Source organism: Lacerta agilis, chromosome 7 (genome assembly GCF_009819535.1).
Source record: "Lacerta agilis isolate rLacAgi1 chromosome 7, rLacAgi1.pri, whole genome shotgun sequence".
Classification (NCBI taxonomy): domain Eukaryota; kingdom Metazoa; phylum Chordata; class Lepidosauria; order Squamata; family Lacertidae; genus Lacerta; species Lacerta agilis.
The window spans coordinates 62616766-62630990 of NC_046318.1; the positions used below are offsets into that span (position 1 = coordinate 62616766).

Consider the following 14225-nt stretch of genomic DNA (forward strand, 5'->3'; position numbering starts at 1 on the left):
CCACAGTCAAACACTGAAGCGTTCCTGAGTTTATAAACATGTCTGTGGTGTTTGTCCACGAAACCGAGAGAAGCTTAACAGTATTGGGTAACCACTGAAATAAGGTAAAACCTTTGTGTAACTTAAAAAAATTAACAACTGGCTGAAATTCAGGATATCCTAGTATGAAAGTAAACAAAAATGGCTCTGAGGAACTCCAGATGTCAAGCTTTAGACTCAAATATTAATTTGTAGACAGATGAAGACTGCCACCACATATTTCTTAAAACTGCTAAGTTATTTGGACTAAATGGTCAAATTAGACCACTTTATAGTAGAATGGTTGTTTTTTTAACTCATTAAAAAAAGTTAAGCTGGTAGTATTTCAAGTGAAGGCGAGTATTGGTCAAGTGATCATCTGTCTCTGTACTTATATTTTTATAGCCTGAGACACTGTAAATGTTTGTTGCTGTCTTTTGGGTCTAGAAGGTCCATCACACCACAATGACCCTCACTTGCATGCCTGCTTCAGGCTCTGCTCTGTTCTGTGGAGGAAGCTGGCTAAACCACACTGACCAATGGAGGTTAAGTAGAAGTTGATGGGAGGAAGTCAGGTCACACAACATTCTTCCCCTGCCCCATAGACAATTCGCTCATCATTCAGAGTTCAATACCATACAGTCTATCACATTTTAATAGCTGTGTTCAAAAATTAACAGCAAGGGTGGGGGACCTGTGACCTTCCAGAAGTTGCTAACCTCCCATCAGACCCAGCAAGGTTGGTCAACGGCCAAGAATGATGGGAGGTGTGGCCCAGCAACACCTGGCAGGTCAAAGGTTAGCCACGCCCATTAGGTTAAGAGGATATACAGTATACACCGATCGTTGCAAGTGTATGGCTGACCCTGAGAAGTTCTGTAACTGCATTTGGACTACAAAGTGATGTGTCGCCTGCTTTGCCTTGGTTAAAAAGACCAATATAAAAACAAGCCCGCCCACCTATCCATCCATCCGTCATAAAAAGTTTCTAGAAAGTCATGTACAAAAACAAAAGAGCAAACCCCCAATCACACAAACACTATTGTATTAATATGTTTCCGAGCCATTAATAAAATGTAGTAAAGTCATTCTGAGAGGCGCACACAGTTACAACGTGGTTTACAACCTAAATGTAACACTTAGTGATTGTGTAGAAATAATTGATGATCAGCCTAAGATTGATCTCGCCTTCATTGCCTACACATGAAAAATACAAACAGCAAGTCAACCGATAATATTTTTTTGAAGAAGAAAAAACAACAACGCAAGATGCCCTCAGTAATTATACTGACGGTGGCAAGGCTGGTGAACAAACAATCCGTTGTTCTTGAGTTGCCGAGAGTAGCAATCCCTGGTGAGGTTTTGGCGACGGAGGCAGTTTCTGTTCAGATATTGTCTTTTGTTGTGTTCTTTTATCCACTGGGAAGGACGAAAACTCTTGGTCTGTTCGAGAAAGGTTGAGTGAGCAGTGATTGCTGCAAAATAGCATCGGATGTGTTGACCCCTTTCACTTTGGGCTTCCGATCTAGAATTCAAAGCGTAAGGAGAGAGTGGTTATGGCAAAACCATTGATGGCCTGCGTGTCAAGACGCTCTGGCAACAGCGACACAAGTCAGTGTGTGTTTGTGGTTGGCACAAAGGTAGCTCTTTGTCGTGTGGTAAAGATCTGGTCCTGTGGGTTTAAGGGGCAGCATCAAGGGTGGGCATGGTTGGATAGCTGCCATGCCCCAGTGTGTGTGTGTGTCTCGGAGGGAAGGTGGGACCTCTACATATGCCTTTGCCTCCTCTCCTCGGGAAGTTGCTATGGATTGGGTCCAGAGGGAGAGGCAAATGAAAAGGCCCCGGGGAGCTAACATGGAGCCCTTCAGAGGTTGCTGGATGCATAGTCACAGCCTGCATAGCCAATGGTCAGGGCGGGTGGGAGATTTTTAAAAGGAAAGTGGTGGTTGTGGATTGGCATTACAAAATGTTTAAAACAAATACACCCTTCCAATATCCTATCCTATCCTACTACATAAAAGAATAAAGTTAAATGAATCTTGTTTATAGTTTTGACTGTTTCATCTTTTTGGCACTATTCAGCAAATGAAGTGGGAAATACTTAAGTGTGAGGTGGTCTGTTGCTGCTGTGAAGTGCCGCATATTCCCATACCTAGCTGGAATTACTGAAGCCTTCGTTTCTTCTGTGATATATTTTTTTAAAAATCACACCATGTTAAATATATCTTTCTTGTTATGCCTTTATGTAAACACATGAACTTTGGATTAACTATTCAGATAGGGTCCAGTTCACGGTTCTATCCTACCAATATTCTAAAGTGGAATTTTCCAAATATTTCCAGCATCTTGTGAAAATTAACTAGCTGCTAATAGAAGAAAGCTGATTAGATCCTTATTCTTGCAGTCCGTATTTTGCCCATCCAAAAGATTTACTAGTGCAAGCTCCCTAGGATGGATGGGAGATAAAATCCTACAATATATGGAGGAACCTGTGCCCTGTTTCTGCTTTAGGCAAAGGGCTTGCACAGATCAATGTTCGCTATTGAGTTCAATGTACATGAACCCCCTTTGGGCTGGCGCTGGATGCATGTGGCCTGAATGCATCTGGTGGTGGACTCTTTCTTCATCATGTGAAGGTGTACTCTTGAGATAGATGGGCAGAAGTATTCTTTGTGTGTGCCTGCAAAAGGATGGATGGATGGATTTATGTATGCATATATGGTCTGGAAAGGAGGGATGTGTTGTCTGAGTGTGCTTGTTAAAGAGACGGGGACATGCATTGTGTGTATGTGGCAGGAGAGGAAATGGGGTTCATTAAATTAGATCAGAACTTTGTAGTAGGAGCATTCATGACAGGGGTGGGTAGGAAGGAGGGCGTACCATAAGGAGAAGAGAGGAAAATCCTTGGATGTACCAAGGATAGAAAAAAAATCACAGGGGGAGAGGATGGGCATATACCAAATGGGAAATTTGGTGGGAAATAGTGGAAATGTACCAGTGGGAAGAATCGGGGGGGTGAGGGGAAGAGAAAGAGAAGGAAAATGGAGAATACTAAGGAGATTAGTCATGGGATGATGTGTGGGGCGTTCTGCACATGTTTGAAAAGCTTATTTTGCACACAGGGAGTTTTGCTAGGTGTCTTGGGCTCACCCCACCACCAATGGAGGATAACATTTCATACGTCTGATGAAGTTGACTGTATTCCAAAATGTGCTAATTTTAAAGGAATATTTTCTCCCTAGTGAACATTATTTGATGTCTGTACAAATCAAGGAACAAATATCTTACCTAGGATTGCTTACATCACGAGGCTGTGTCTCTTCTTCTTCTTCTTCTTCCTCCTCCTCCTCTTCTTCCTCATTACCACCACAGCTCATCTTGTTGAGGCTGTGGCGGGTATTATGGACTGCATATACAGACATGCTGGGATGCTCGATCAGAAGGTTCTCCAAGGGGCTGGTTTCCACTTTGAGAGCGGTCAAGCCACCCGCAGTGAAACACGGAGGTGGCGTAATGAACCAGCTCTCTTCCATGGGGCACGAGTCAAACTGGATAAAGCAAGATTCACTGGCATCAGCCAAACATTCCAAGGAAGGAGGCAGACAAGAGCAGACAGGTGAATTGTCCACAGGCGATGCTTTATGGGTATCTTCTTCTTCCTCCACCTCCTCCTCTTCCTCTTCAATCATTGAGAAGTTAGTACAGGTGTCTATTGGGAGTTACAACAGCCATTGAGATAGATGGGCGAGGTTGATTGACGCAGCCAGAGTTCAGATGGTTTGCAGTAGGTGCAAATAATATTTCCCCCCCTCAAGATATTGTTGGACTACAACTCCGCAAGCATTGGCCATTCTGGCCATGTCTGAGAGTTGGAATTCAAGAACATCCATAGGTTCCCCAGTCTTAGTTTGCAAGGAACAAAATATCCACAATTTCATACCACTAATGGATGCTTGGGTAACAAGTGTCTAATAAATATAATAAGTGGTTGTACTCACCTATGATTATTGTTGTCAGTGCAATTTTTTTTAGTAGTGCTATGGAATATTCTCCCTTTCCTCCCCCCCTTAAATGTGTCCTGGGGTTTCCCCCAAACTCTGGAGCAGGTTTAGGGACTGTTCCTGGGGGCAAAATCCCATTGTGCTAGCACTAATTCTTATTAGCACAAGAATAGGGGCACTAGTGCAATAGGCAGTGTAAAAACACAGGAATGACAAAACCTGTTCAGATCCCTACATGGGATGAAGATTCTCCTTCCATGGTAGAGCAGGGCATAAATGCCCACTCTTCCTCTATAGGGATAAGGATACAGGTGGCGACCATTTTGCATGGGGGTTCCAATCATAGCTCCAATGCATTGCCCTGCTACACCCGCCACCATCCTCTTCTGGGTCCAAAAGAACCCGCATGTTGGTGATAGCGTGTCAACTGGTCATTGGCTGTTTTACGCTATGGTAAGCATCTGAACCAACCCACAAATCCTTGCAGAGGGTGGGGGTGGCTTACAGTCTACAATAGCTGAACAAAGTTGGGGGCAAGGGAAGGGATGAAGAGAGGAGAGATCAACCATTTATAATTAATTACTGAGTTGTAGAAATTGGTTGGCAGTATGGAACTTGGCCCAGGAAAAAGCCTTGTGATGAGGGCAAGATACTTTCCCAGCTTGAACAAGCTGCTTTTTTATTCTCCCCCCCCCACACACACAATTTCATGTTTAACATGAAATATTCCCTGCAATTAAAAAAAAATACCTTTGTAAACAGAAAATAAATCTTGCTTCCTGATGCGGAAATTATATTGAAACAGAGATCTTACCGATAAAATCCACCAGAATCCACTCCTCCTCTTCTTTCTCGCTGAACTCTGGCTCTTGCCTGGGCATATTATTGATTTCTCCCACGAACATATTATTCAGCCTCTGGAACATTGCTAAGGCAATAACAAGACTCTGGCTGGAACGTCTTCGTATGCAAGAGGTACAGGTTCACAATGTACTAGCCAAGGGCGCAGGTAGAAGATTAAAGTGCACAAATACTTTTATCTGCTTAGGCACAGAACATGGGGAGGCATGGTTTTCTTTGTAAACGGTTGCTACAAAATCCTGCAAAAAAAGATAGGGGGGGGGAAATAAGTCTTAATGCTACAGGCAAACACAGAAAACATATACTGTTCAGGGGCTATTCCACACATTACATGGCAGCAACCCGTATTTGCCACTGAGCCATGTGGAGCTGCAGACACCATTTTCAAGTACAGTGGTACCTCAGGTTACATACGCTTCAGGTTACAAACTCTGCTAACCCAGAAATAATGCTTCAGGTTAAGAACTTTGCTTCAGGATAGGAACAGAATCGTGCTCTGGCGGCGCAGTGGCAGCAGGAGGCCCCATTAGCTAAAGTGGTGCTTCAGGTTAAGAACAGTTTCAGGTTAAGAACGGACCTCCGGAACGAATTAAGTACCTATATACTCGAGTATAAGTCGACCCAAATATAAGCCGAGGCACCTAATTTCCCTACAAAAATGTGGGAAAGCTTATTGACTCAAGTATAAGCCGGTTTACCTTTGCCACTGTGGTAGAGGAGGAACGGGCAGCCCAAAGCAGCCCTTTGGGCTGCTCCTTCCTCTTCCTTCTTTGCTGCTGTGGAGCTCACCCCGTCGCAGGGTCTCAAACCGCCATTCTTCTGATCAGCAAGCCCTAGGGCTCTGTGGTTTAACTCACAGCGCAATGTTCCCTTGTGTTATACAGAGAAGGCTGGGATCCTGTCCTGTTTAAGCAGGAGCCAGGGAAAGTGAGCACCTGTGGGGTTTTAATACTTCCTTAACTGATAGGCTTTCTGCCTTCTGGGGTCTAAAGTTTGCATTTATGTGAGCAGTTCAGGAATGGAACAAGCTGCCTGGGGAGAGTAAAGAACCACCGTTCTTGTACACTTCTTAAGGAATGGTTGACTTGAGTATAAGCCGAGGGCAGCTTTTAAAGCACAAAAAGTGTGCTGAAAAACTAGGCTTATACTCAAGTATATACGGTACTTAACCAGAGGTACCACTGTAGATTCACTGACACAATAAAAGGGTAATTTCAAATTTCTATAGAGGGGAGCTTGTTCCAATGGTGTCTTCAGGTACAAAACACCCAGTGGCTTTTCAAAAGCATTAGTTCCGTTGTTGTTTTTTTTAAAAAAAGAGAAAACAATACCACTATAACAAATCTGAGAAAATTGCAGGGCAATTGAAATTCCTCATCTCTCTCATCTTTAAACTTGCCCATATAGGTGAAACCAGGCTCATAGGGGTAATCAGCTCTGCCCCTTGAATCATCATATTGTGCTTGCCACCCCCAGTGCTCCATAGGTTCCCCCTCCCCCAGTCCTGCCTGGAGGTGCCAGGGTTTGAACCCAGGACATTCTGCATATAAAGCATGTGCTCCACCACCAAATTAGAATGCTTTCCTTCTCTCTAGTCTCCAACAGTAGTTAGTTTCCCGAAAACGCTAGGGCTTAAGGTTGTATCTAAAGAAGAGCCCATGTTCTGGAACTCCTGGTTCTTAATCCAAAAAAAATTCTTCAGAGATGTTTCAACTCAGCTGCAAGAGCAAAGTTATCACCCTCCTTCTCATCTCTTATTAAGTGTTCTAGGGATGAGCTCTGGCTCCTGCTCCTTTACGGAAACAAAAGTCCATCAGTTCTATACCACCTTCACCGTTTCAAAGATCAGCAATATCACTGTTTCCAGCAGGGGGCTCAGAAGCGCAGGTTTTAAGTTAAAAGTAGCATCTCTCCCTCTCTTCACTTATCAGGATAGCATTCTGTGGGGAGATTCCAGTTGCACAGGTAGGGAGTATCACTAGCTTATGGAAACTGTCTTAATGCTGATGATATCGAGACACTGAGAGAGTTCTTGTTTGAGGGCATGCGACAGCCAGATACGTGAAAGTAATGGCACATTATACAGTTTACATAATCTCAGTAGGCCTGATCTATGTTTCCCACACTTATTGTTAATGGGCAGTATTAAAATGTTGAGGGGAAACCAAGTAAGAAACACACACAAAAACTGGTAGAAAGCAGAGCAATGGAACAAATTTCAGGACAGGCTTCTCTAAGGAGGTCTGATCCGTTCCCTATTATGCATTGACTGGAGAACACAAAAGCCACCCCAATATTTCCCAATCAGGCACCATCCTGTACACATTATCTGATTCCTTATATTTATTTTCAGAGCTCCAGTGCCGGGGGCTCTTTTTCTTCAGGGCTTTTGCTACTTAGGAATTATTTCCCTGATGCACCGGGGGGGGGGGGAGAGGAAAAAAAGAGAGAATCACCACCCATGTTCTAGGCATTTGGGTAAGCTGCCTGGAATTCCCCCCCAGATCTACCTTAAATGATACTTGCGCACAGCTTTGAATGAGCTATCAGAAGTGATAGCCACCCCTTGCTTAAATCTACTTCTCCCCAAAGTCACAGGCTAGAGTGAGTGACTTTTTTTTGGTGGGGTTTCCGTTTACACATGGGGAGAACTGTGTGAATTGTTTAATTTTGTAGCCAACTCTGCCCTGAAGTTTCAGAGAACAATAGATTAAAAGGCACCAATAGAGAGCCAGTGTGGTGTAGTGATTAAGAGCGGTAGACTCGTATTCTGGGGAACCGGGTTCGTGTCTCCACTCCTCCACATGCAGCTGCTGGGTGACCTTGGGCTAGTCACACTTCTTTGAAGTCTCTCAGCCCCACTCACCTCACAGAGTGTTTGTTGTGGGGGAGGAAGGGAAAGGAGAATGTTAGCCGCTTTGAGACTCCTTCGGGTAGTGAAAAGCGGGATATCAAATCCAAACTCTTCTTCTTCTTCTTCTACCAATAGAACACCCAGTTAACTCCTCCACCTTTCCCCCCATAAGCCCTTCAGTTTTTAACTCTGCAGCCACCAAAAGCAAAAAGCAAAAGTCCAAAAGCAAAAGCCTTGTAGAGAGATTCTCAGACATGGGTGGGTCTCCCTTAGGCAGATTCAGACCACCCATCTAGCCTATGCTCAGGCTGGCAGATTCCCAAGGGTCTCTCAGGGAGGGGGCACTGTCTTGAGTGGGTTATTAGCATTGTTTGCCCTTCACCCGATAGTCCCAGGGCAGAAATATGCACATTCTCAATAAAAATGAAACAGTACTATTAAAACAGCATAAAACCAATTATGCAGCCGCAACATTAATTCAAATGTGCAGTACACCTCAGCCCTCCACCAAAGACTGGGCAAAGAGGTATGTCTGTGCCTGCTGCCAAAATGATACCAGTCTCAAGGCAGTGAGATGCATCTCAAAGGAGACTTCATTGCAAAGCTGAGTGTCTCACTTCTGATAGCTCGTTCAAAGCCAGGCAACAGGCAGCAGCCAACAGGTAAATCATTTGATAAAATATTTGTTTGCGCCATTCAGGACTTGTCTTCTTGTTGATTTTCACTGCTTTCAAAGGCAGCTCCATGAAAACTGAAAACAGGTTGCAAAAGCTTGAACAATGGCTGGCTCCCCCTCCCCTAATCCAATCAGCACAACTTTGGTCTGATCAACATATGGAGGAGAATGAAGTTAACAGAAGAGGCTGTGCTATTTCAGGCTGCCATTAGAGGGTGCTATCTTTTTTTTTTAAGTATTTGCATTTTGTTTTTTGTTACCACTGAGACAGAAACAGACACCAATTAAGGGAAGACAGATACTGTATGTTGAAAGACAGGAAAAAGATGGCCATGAAGAATGGATTGCAAATCAAATGATATTTACAATAAACATAGTGAAGGATTAACAAAAATGATTCCAGCCCCGTGTGCAATTTGAAGTGGTATTGTTAATTTTACCATGGAAGAATTCTACAACCACATTCCACTACATGGGTGGGCTATGTCTTAAACTTAGAAGTTTGAAACTGCCTACCGTAAGAGCTGAAAAGCAATCGTTCAAGCATTGTCCAACCACCCACCCAAAAACATCTCCAAAAGCCCTTGGAAGCCTATCAGAATGCTCAGAGGTTGCATCAGACAAATGCTCGGAGGTTGCATCAAATGTGAAATGTTCTTGCAAAGCAAAACAAATGCAAGTCCAGAACAGTTTCCAGAGTTTGTCTTCTGTGGAAAAATAAGTACTTGTGAAACTTTAAAACACACAGAGGGAAAAACAACTAACCTCCTTGCCCCACAAAGCATCAGGAACTCCTATTGGAAAGTTGCACAGGAGAATGCCCACTATACTCAGTGGGAGGAGCCATAAAGTCTGTGATCAGCAGCTGCAGGCAAAAGCGGAAGGCCCCAGCTTTGTTCTAGTGGCATCTCCAGGTAAAGCTGGAAAAGATACCCATCTAAAAACCCTGGGGAGCTGCTGCCAATCAGTGCAGACACTGGGTGGACCAATGGGCAGGGGTCTCAAACTGCGGTCAATGAAACAGAGCTTCATCCAGGTTGTCCACAGCGTGGATCTGTGGTTGTGCCCATACTGTATTGATTTTTATTGCTGCTTTTACAGCAATTTATTGCTGTAAAATGTAAATTGTAATACCATATGAAGCAATTAAACTGCAGTTAAGAATAATAGTCATCTAGCACGACACATCACAATTACTACAAACAGGCAGTGAAATCTTGAGTGGTCTGCCCATTTTCAAGTGATCTATGGCAGTGTGTGTGTGTAAAATTTGGGAACCGCTGCTATAGGCACCTTCTTAACTTTATGTAGTTACATAAAAAGTGACTTACACAACTGCTTATCCACAGGGGGTGCTGTGTGTGTGTCATAGGAACCAACTCCTACAAACTGAGGTCCCTTCAGGGCCCTATAAAATATTTGAGGGGGTCAGCTCCCCCCCAAAAGTTGATAGGCAATGTCCTTCAAATGGTGTGTGAGAGCCACATTTTGTGATCAATTATGTAAAGGTAAAGGGACCCCTGACCATTAGGTCCAGTCGCGGACAACTTTGGGGTTGCACGCTCATTTCGCTCTATAGGCCGAGGAAGCTGGTGTTTGTCCGCAGACAGCTTCCGGGTCATGTGGCCAGCATGACTAAACTGCTTCTGGCGAACCAGAGCAGTGCATGGTACTGCCGGAGCGGTACCTATTTATCTACTTGCACTTTGAGGTGCTTTCGAACTGCTAGGTTGGCAGGAGCAGGGACCGAGCAACGGGAGCTCACCCCATTGCGGGGATTCAAACCACCGACCTTCCAATCTGCAAGCTCTAGGCTCTGTGGTTAACTTTAACCCACAGCGCCACCCACGTCAATTATGTAGGGCAGGGCTTACCTGGGCCCCCCAATATTTTATTTATGTTGGGGGGGGGGGTTGTGCGTGTTTACCAGAGCACATAGCTTGCTCTTGTCTGTTCATGTATATTGGGCTTCAGGATGGGGCCTCCTCGGCAGGAATCACGCCTCGGGGTGCCGACCCGGATTGCCCCGCTCTCCCTTCCCTTGGCGGCCGTGAGTCACCGGTTCCTGGTTTGTTTTGATCGCGCAAGTTGCCTCCTCCCCGGGCGGCGCCACTTGGCTGCTCCGGCGAGGTTAGTCACACACCTGAACCCGACTCAACTTCGGAGTCCAAGATCCGCCCCGACGGGAAGAGAGGAAGCCTTACACCAAGGGAAGGGCGGTCTCTCGGCACTGTCAACAAAACAGGATATGCGGAAGGCGGAGGGAAAGCAACCCGATCCCTTTCCAGCCCCCTTGGGCGGATCAGGCAACCCCAGCTCCTCCTCGGCCTCAGTCCCCCCCACTCCCTCTCCAGGGGGCGGGCAAGGACAGAGACAAAAGGGAGGGGGAGTTGCTCCAACCGCAAGGCCGGCTAGAAAGCGGGGAGAAGAAGCGGAGGGCATCCACAAGACGCTCAAGTCATCTCCAAGGCCGGAGAGCCCTCTCTGTCCACGCCCCACGGCCGTGGCCGCAGGACGACCTTCACCCCCGCCCTTTAGGGGGAAAGGGAGGTCCTCTACTCTGCCCGCCCTGCTCGGCGCCGGACTCCACCCTGCGCCTCTCTCGCCAGCAGTTTGAAACTCCGCTCCGGAGAAGGAGCGCGCAGAGCAAGCGGGCAAACACTCGCGCCCTTCTCCGTGGGTACATAAAGTTTGTCCGTGCCGGATTATTATTTCGCAGGAACGCGCGCGGAACGGTGCCAGGAATGGATCCGCGCGCGCCTGCATTTGATATTGCAAAGAGAATCCCGAGCCGCGACCCTACAGATCTGGCGACAGCAATGTTGAAGGCTGACATCCTATGCGAGCTCACATCGGGATAAAATCACTCGGCACTGAGCAAACACTCACAGGATTGCAACGCGGAGCCGTTTATTTGAAATCAAAAGTCGCTCCGAAATCTCAAGTTAGGGATAGTACAGTATTGTATTTTTTTTAAGCTACTGCTTTGTATTTAACGGGCTGTGGGCTGGACTGCTAGATCTCGCGAAAGTAAGTTAATTCCGCGAATTTTAATAAAACAACCCCACCACCATCACCAAAGCAAAACACCCTAAGATACTCGAGAGGACGGCAAGTTATAAGCCGCTTTTTCTTTTTTACGATCTCAGCCTCAGATGAAACCCGCAGCAGGCTTAACCAGGAAGTAGGAAAAACTGAATTTTGCGGGGCTCGCTTCCAGGGAAGAGGCTTCGCTGGCTGCGAGGCTGGCTGACAAAACTACGCCACAAGTGGTTTGTGAGCAGCCTAGTCGGAAGGCGCTGCCGAGCGACGGACAAAGCTGGGAGGAGGATCGCGCAGTAATTTACCTTTAAGGAAGTAGAGCGGGGGGGGGAGGGGGAGGAAGGGAAGAGAAGAGAGAGAGAGAAAGACTTTTGAGAGTTAGTTCTCCCTGCATGAACTCCGGTGTTATTCGCCGCCCCCCTCTCCGCATCTCTGCATACAACTTTGCAGAGGGACGAGACGGACCGTTCCCAGAAAACGGAACGCAGGAAAGGGCCAGTGGGTAAGCAATTCTGCCCAGGAGCCAGATATATAAATATACTAAAGTTTATAGGCAGAGGAGATGGTGGGAATCCCCCTTGCCTAGTTCTTAAAATAGACCAGATTTCCTCCCCCCCCCCCTTGGCCGCATCCAAACGGAACGCGCACCCAACGCCCAGAGTATCGCGCCTAAGGTCACTTGTGGCCAAAAAACACCCACACGCACCCGGTACAAAGGACTCCCGCAGCCCTTCACTCACCGTCCGCAAAGCAGCCGGGCAAGTCCAGAGCCTGGACGGCGGCGGAGTGAGGTAGATGGCGGGGAGACTGTTCCTGCGGGCGCCCCGAGCCCTGTTACACCGGCCAGTCTGCGCTCCCCGCAGAGCCTTTTGTTGTTATAGAATCCGGCGAACAGCTGATCGGTAGCGCCCGCCCCCTCGCCCCGCCCCGCCCGCCTCTTTTGCATCGCCATTCCCACCCCGCGGCGCGCTGCTGGCAGGGGGCGCGTTAAGGAAGGAAAAGGGGGCGGGCCTCGGAGCCGCGCCTGCACCAATTGGGAGCCCCGCGGTGTTCCGGGACGCGCCGGGACAGGCTGTCACTAACGCACGTGACGCGGCTCTGCGAGGTGCGGAGCCAGACGAGGCGGCCTGCAGCGTCCGGGGTAGCGAGCCCAGGCAACAAAAGGAAGGCAGGGAAAAGGAGAAGGAGAGAATAGGAGGAGAGCTGGGGAAGGAAGAGGAGGAGAAGGGGTGCGCGGAACGAAATGTGGAGAGGGGTGGGGGGAGGGGGAGGGCCCAAGTGGAAAAATACAAGCTAAGTTGGGCAAGGTGCGGGGAAAGAGACGGGAAATGCACAGCCCTCGTTTATTGCTACCCTCTCGTCTTATGAAGAATACCCAGTTCTCACCCCGTTGACGGGGGAACGTGAAGGGAGCGGAGGAGACGTCATTCTGACCAAAGTGCCCCACCACTTTGGAAAGTCCCCTGCACTCAAGTGTCTCCACACAATTTTCCAGCCTGTCTTGACCAAGAGAGAGAGGGCATGCTAGGGGCATGCTCCATTTGGAAGTGAGCAAGGTCTTGAAGGATTGGGAGCACACACTTACACCCATGCACCCCCCAATTATTCAGGGCCTGGTGTTAAGCATGTTTTTTCTACAAGCCACTTGCAGCAATACCACAATATGCTTTGATGCCTGTGGCAGAAAATCCAGTGGTTAAAAATAATGGAGTAGGAGTTATTTGGGTGCGCATTAATGAGACCCCCAGAACTGTCAGCTGAGGCTGGCCCTGAATCTCTTGGCAAACCCTTGCGAAAGGAGCTCTGTTGTGCTAAATTAAAAGCCTGTATTTCCTTCGTGCATGTGTCCTAGATGTGTACACTGGTTGTTGTTGCCCACCATCTCACTCCCACAGGGAGTACTTGAAAGCCCTCTACAACCCAGGAGGGTTGTGGCCAAGGAATGAAACTTATTCATGTCTGTTTCGTTATGGTTTGGGTTCATCTGTGACATAAGGTCTTTCACTTTGGTTCATGCCAACAAAGTTCCTCACGTTTTTGTAAAACAACTAACTTTTAATTAAGCTTTAATTAATTCCTCTAACAACAGGAATACTCCTTTTCAGAGCTCTAACTAGTGTGGAACAGGAGCCTTATAGTTCTGTTTGTGATTTGCAGGGAAGGTGAGGATTAAAGTGCTGGTGGTGGGGGGGAGAAGGGAAAATTACATTGAAGTATATTCAGAATTAAAAGGAGGCGATTTGAAGATGTGATGAGAAAATAAAATAATACTAATTGATACATGTCATTTTGATGCAGGAGGGTTTTTTGTTGTTGTTTAAATGTAGAGTAATATTACTGTGAAAGTAGAGTCCACCAAGGAACGTCTGCAGAAGTCCAGTTGACAAGAAAGCAAATGGGAACTCGGGCAGGAGAAAATTCTTGTGCTTTGCAACCAAAGTCTGCAGGGAAGAAAGAGAAAGCAAGGAAGGGGTCATATAAGGACACTCAATATAGGTTTTTGCTTCCTCTTTTATGAAAAGTGGAAAGTTAAGGGCAATCTTTCTAGAGTTTCCTGGTTTGCTTGCATGGTGTTTACATGTCCTTTTGTTCATCCCACAGTTTTTGATGCATTTTCCAATCACTTTTGAAACCACAGAAGACTGTGGTGTGTTTTTTAAAAAAATTAAAAAGTGGGTTCTCTGTACCACATCCCATCAGCACCAGGATTTCTGCTTGTGCAGTGGAATGCCTCCCCTCCCTTGTCCCTGCACACCCTTAAATCTGTACTGGG

General features: G+C 46.6%; 1 protein-coding gene across 3 annotated transcripts; it reads right to left on the reverse strand.

Annotated features, from left to right (window-relative positions):
• Positions 1 to 1262: 1262 nt before the first annotated feature.
• TP53INP1 (tumor protein p53 inducible nuclear protein 1) lies at positions 1263 to 12347 on the reverse strand. Of its 3 annotated transcripts, none has more exons than XM_033155603.1 (4): positions 12193 to 12347; positions 4834 to 5119; positions 3307 to 3727; positions 1263 to 1543 (listed from the first exon to the last, which is right to left on the reverse strand). In XM_033155603.1, the coding sequence occupies exons 2-4, from the start codon at positions 4943 to 4945 to the stop codon at positions 1294 to 1296; spliced, it is 783 nt and encodes a 260-aa protein (XP_033011494.1). In that variant the 5' UTR covers positions 4946 to 5119; positions 12193 to 12347; the 3' UTR covers positions 1263 to 1293. The 3 variants fall into 3 exon arrangements, with proteins under 3 accessions (XP_033011494.1, XP_033011495.1, XP_033011498.1); XM_033155604.1 differs by having other exon boundaries at positions 12159 to 12347; XM_033155607.1 differs by lacking the exon at positions 12193 to 12347 and adding an exon at positions 10554 to 10844.
• Between the last annotated feature and the right edge of the window lie 1878 nt (positions 12348 to 14225).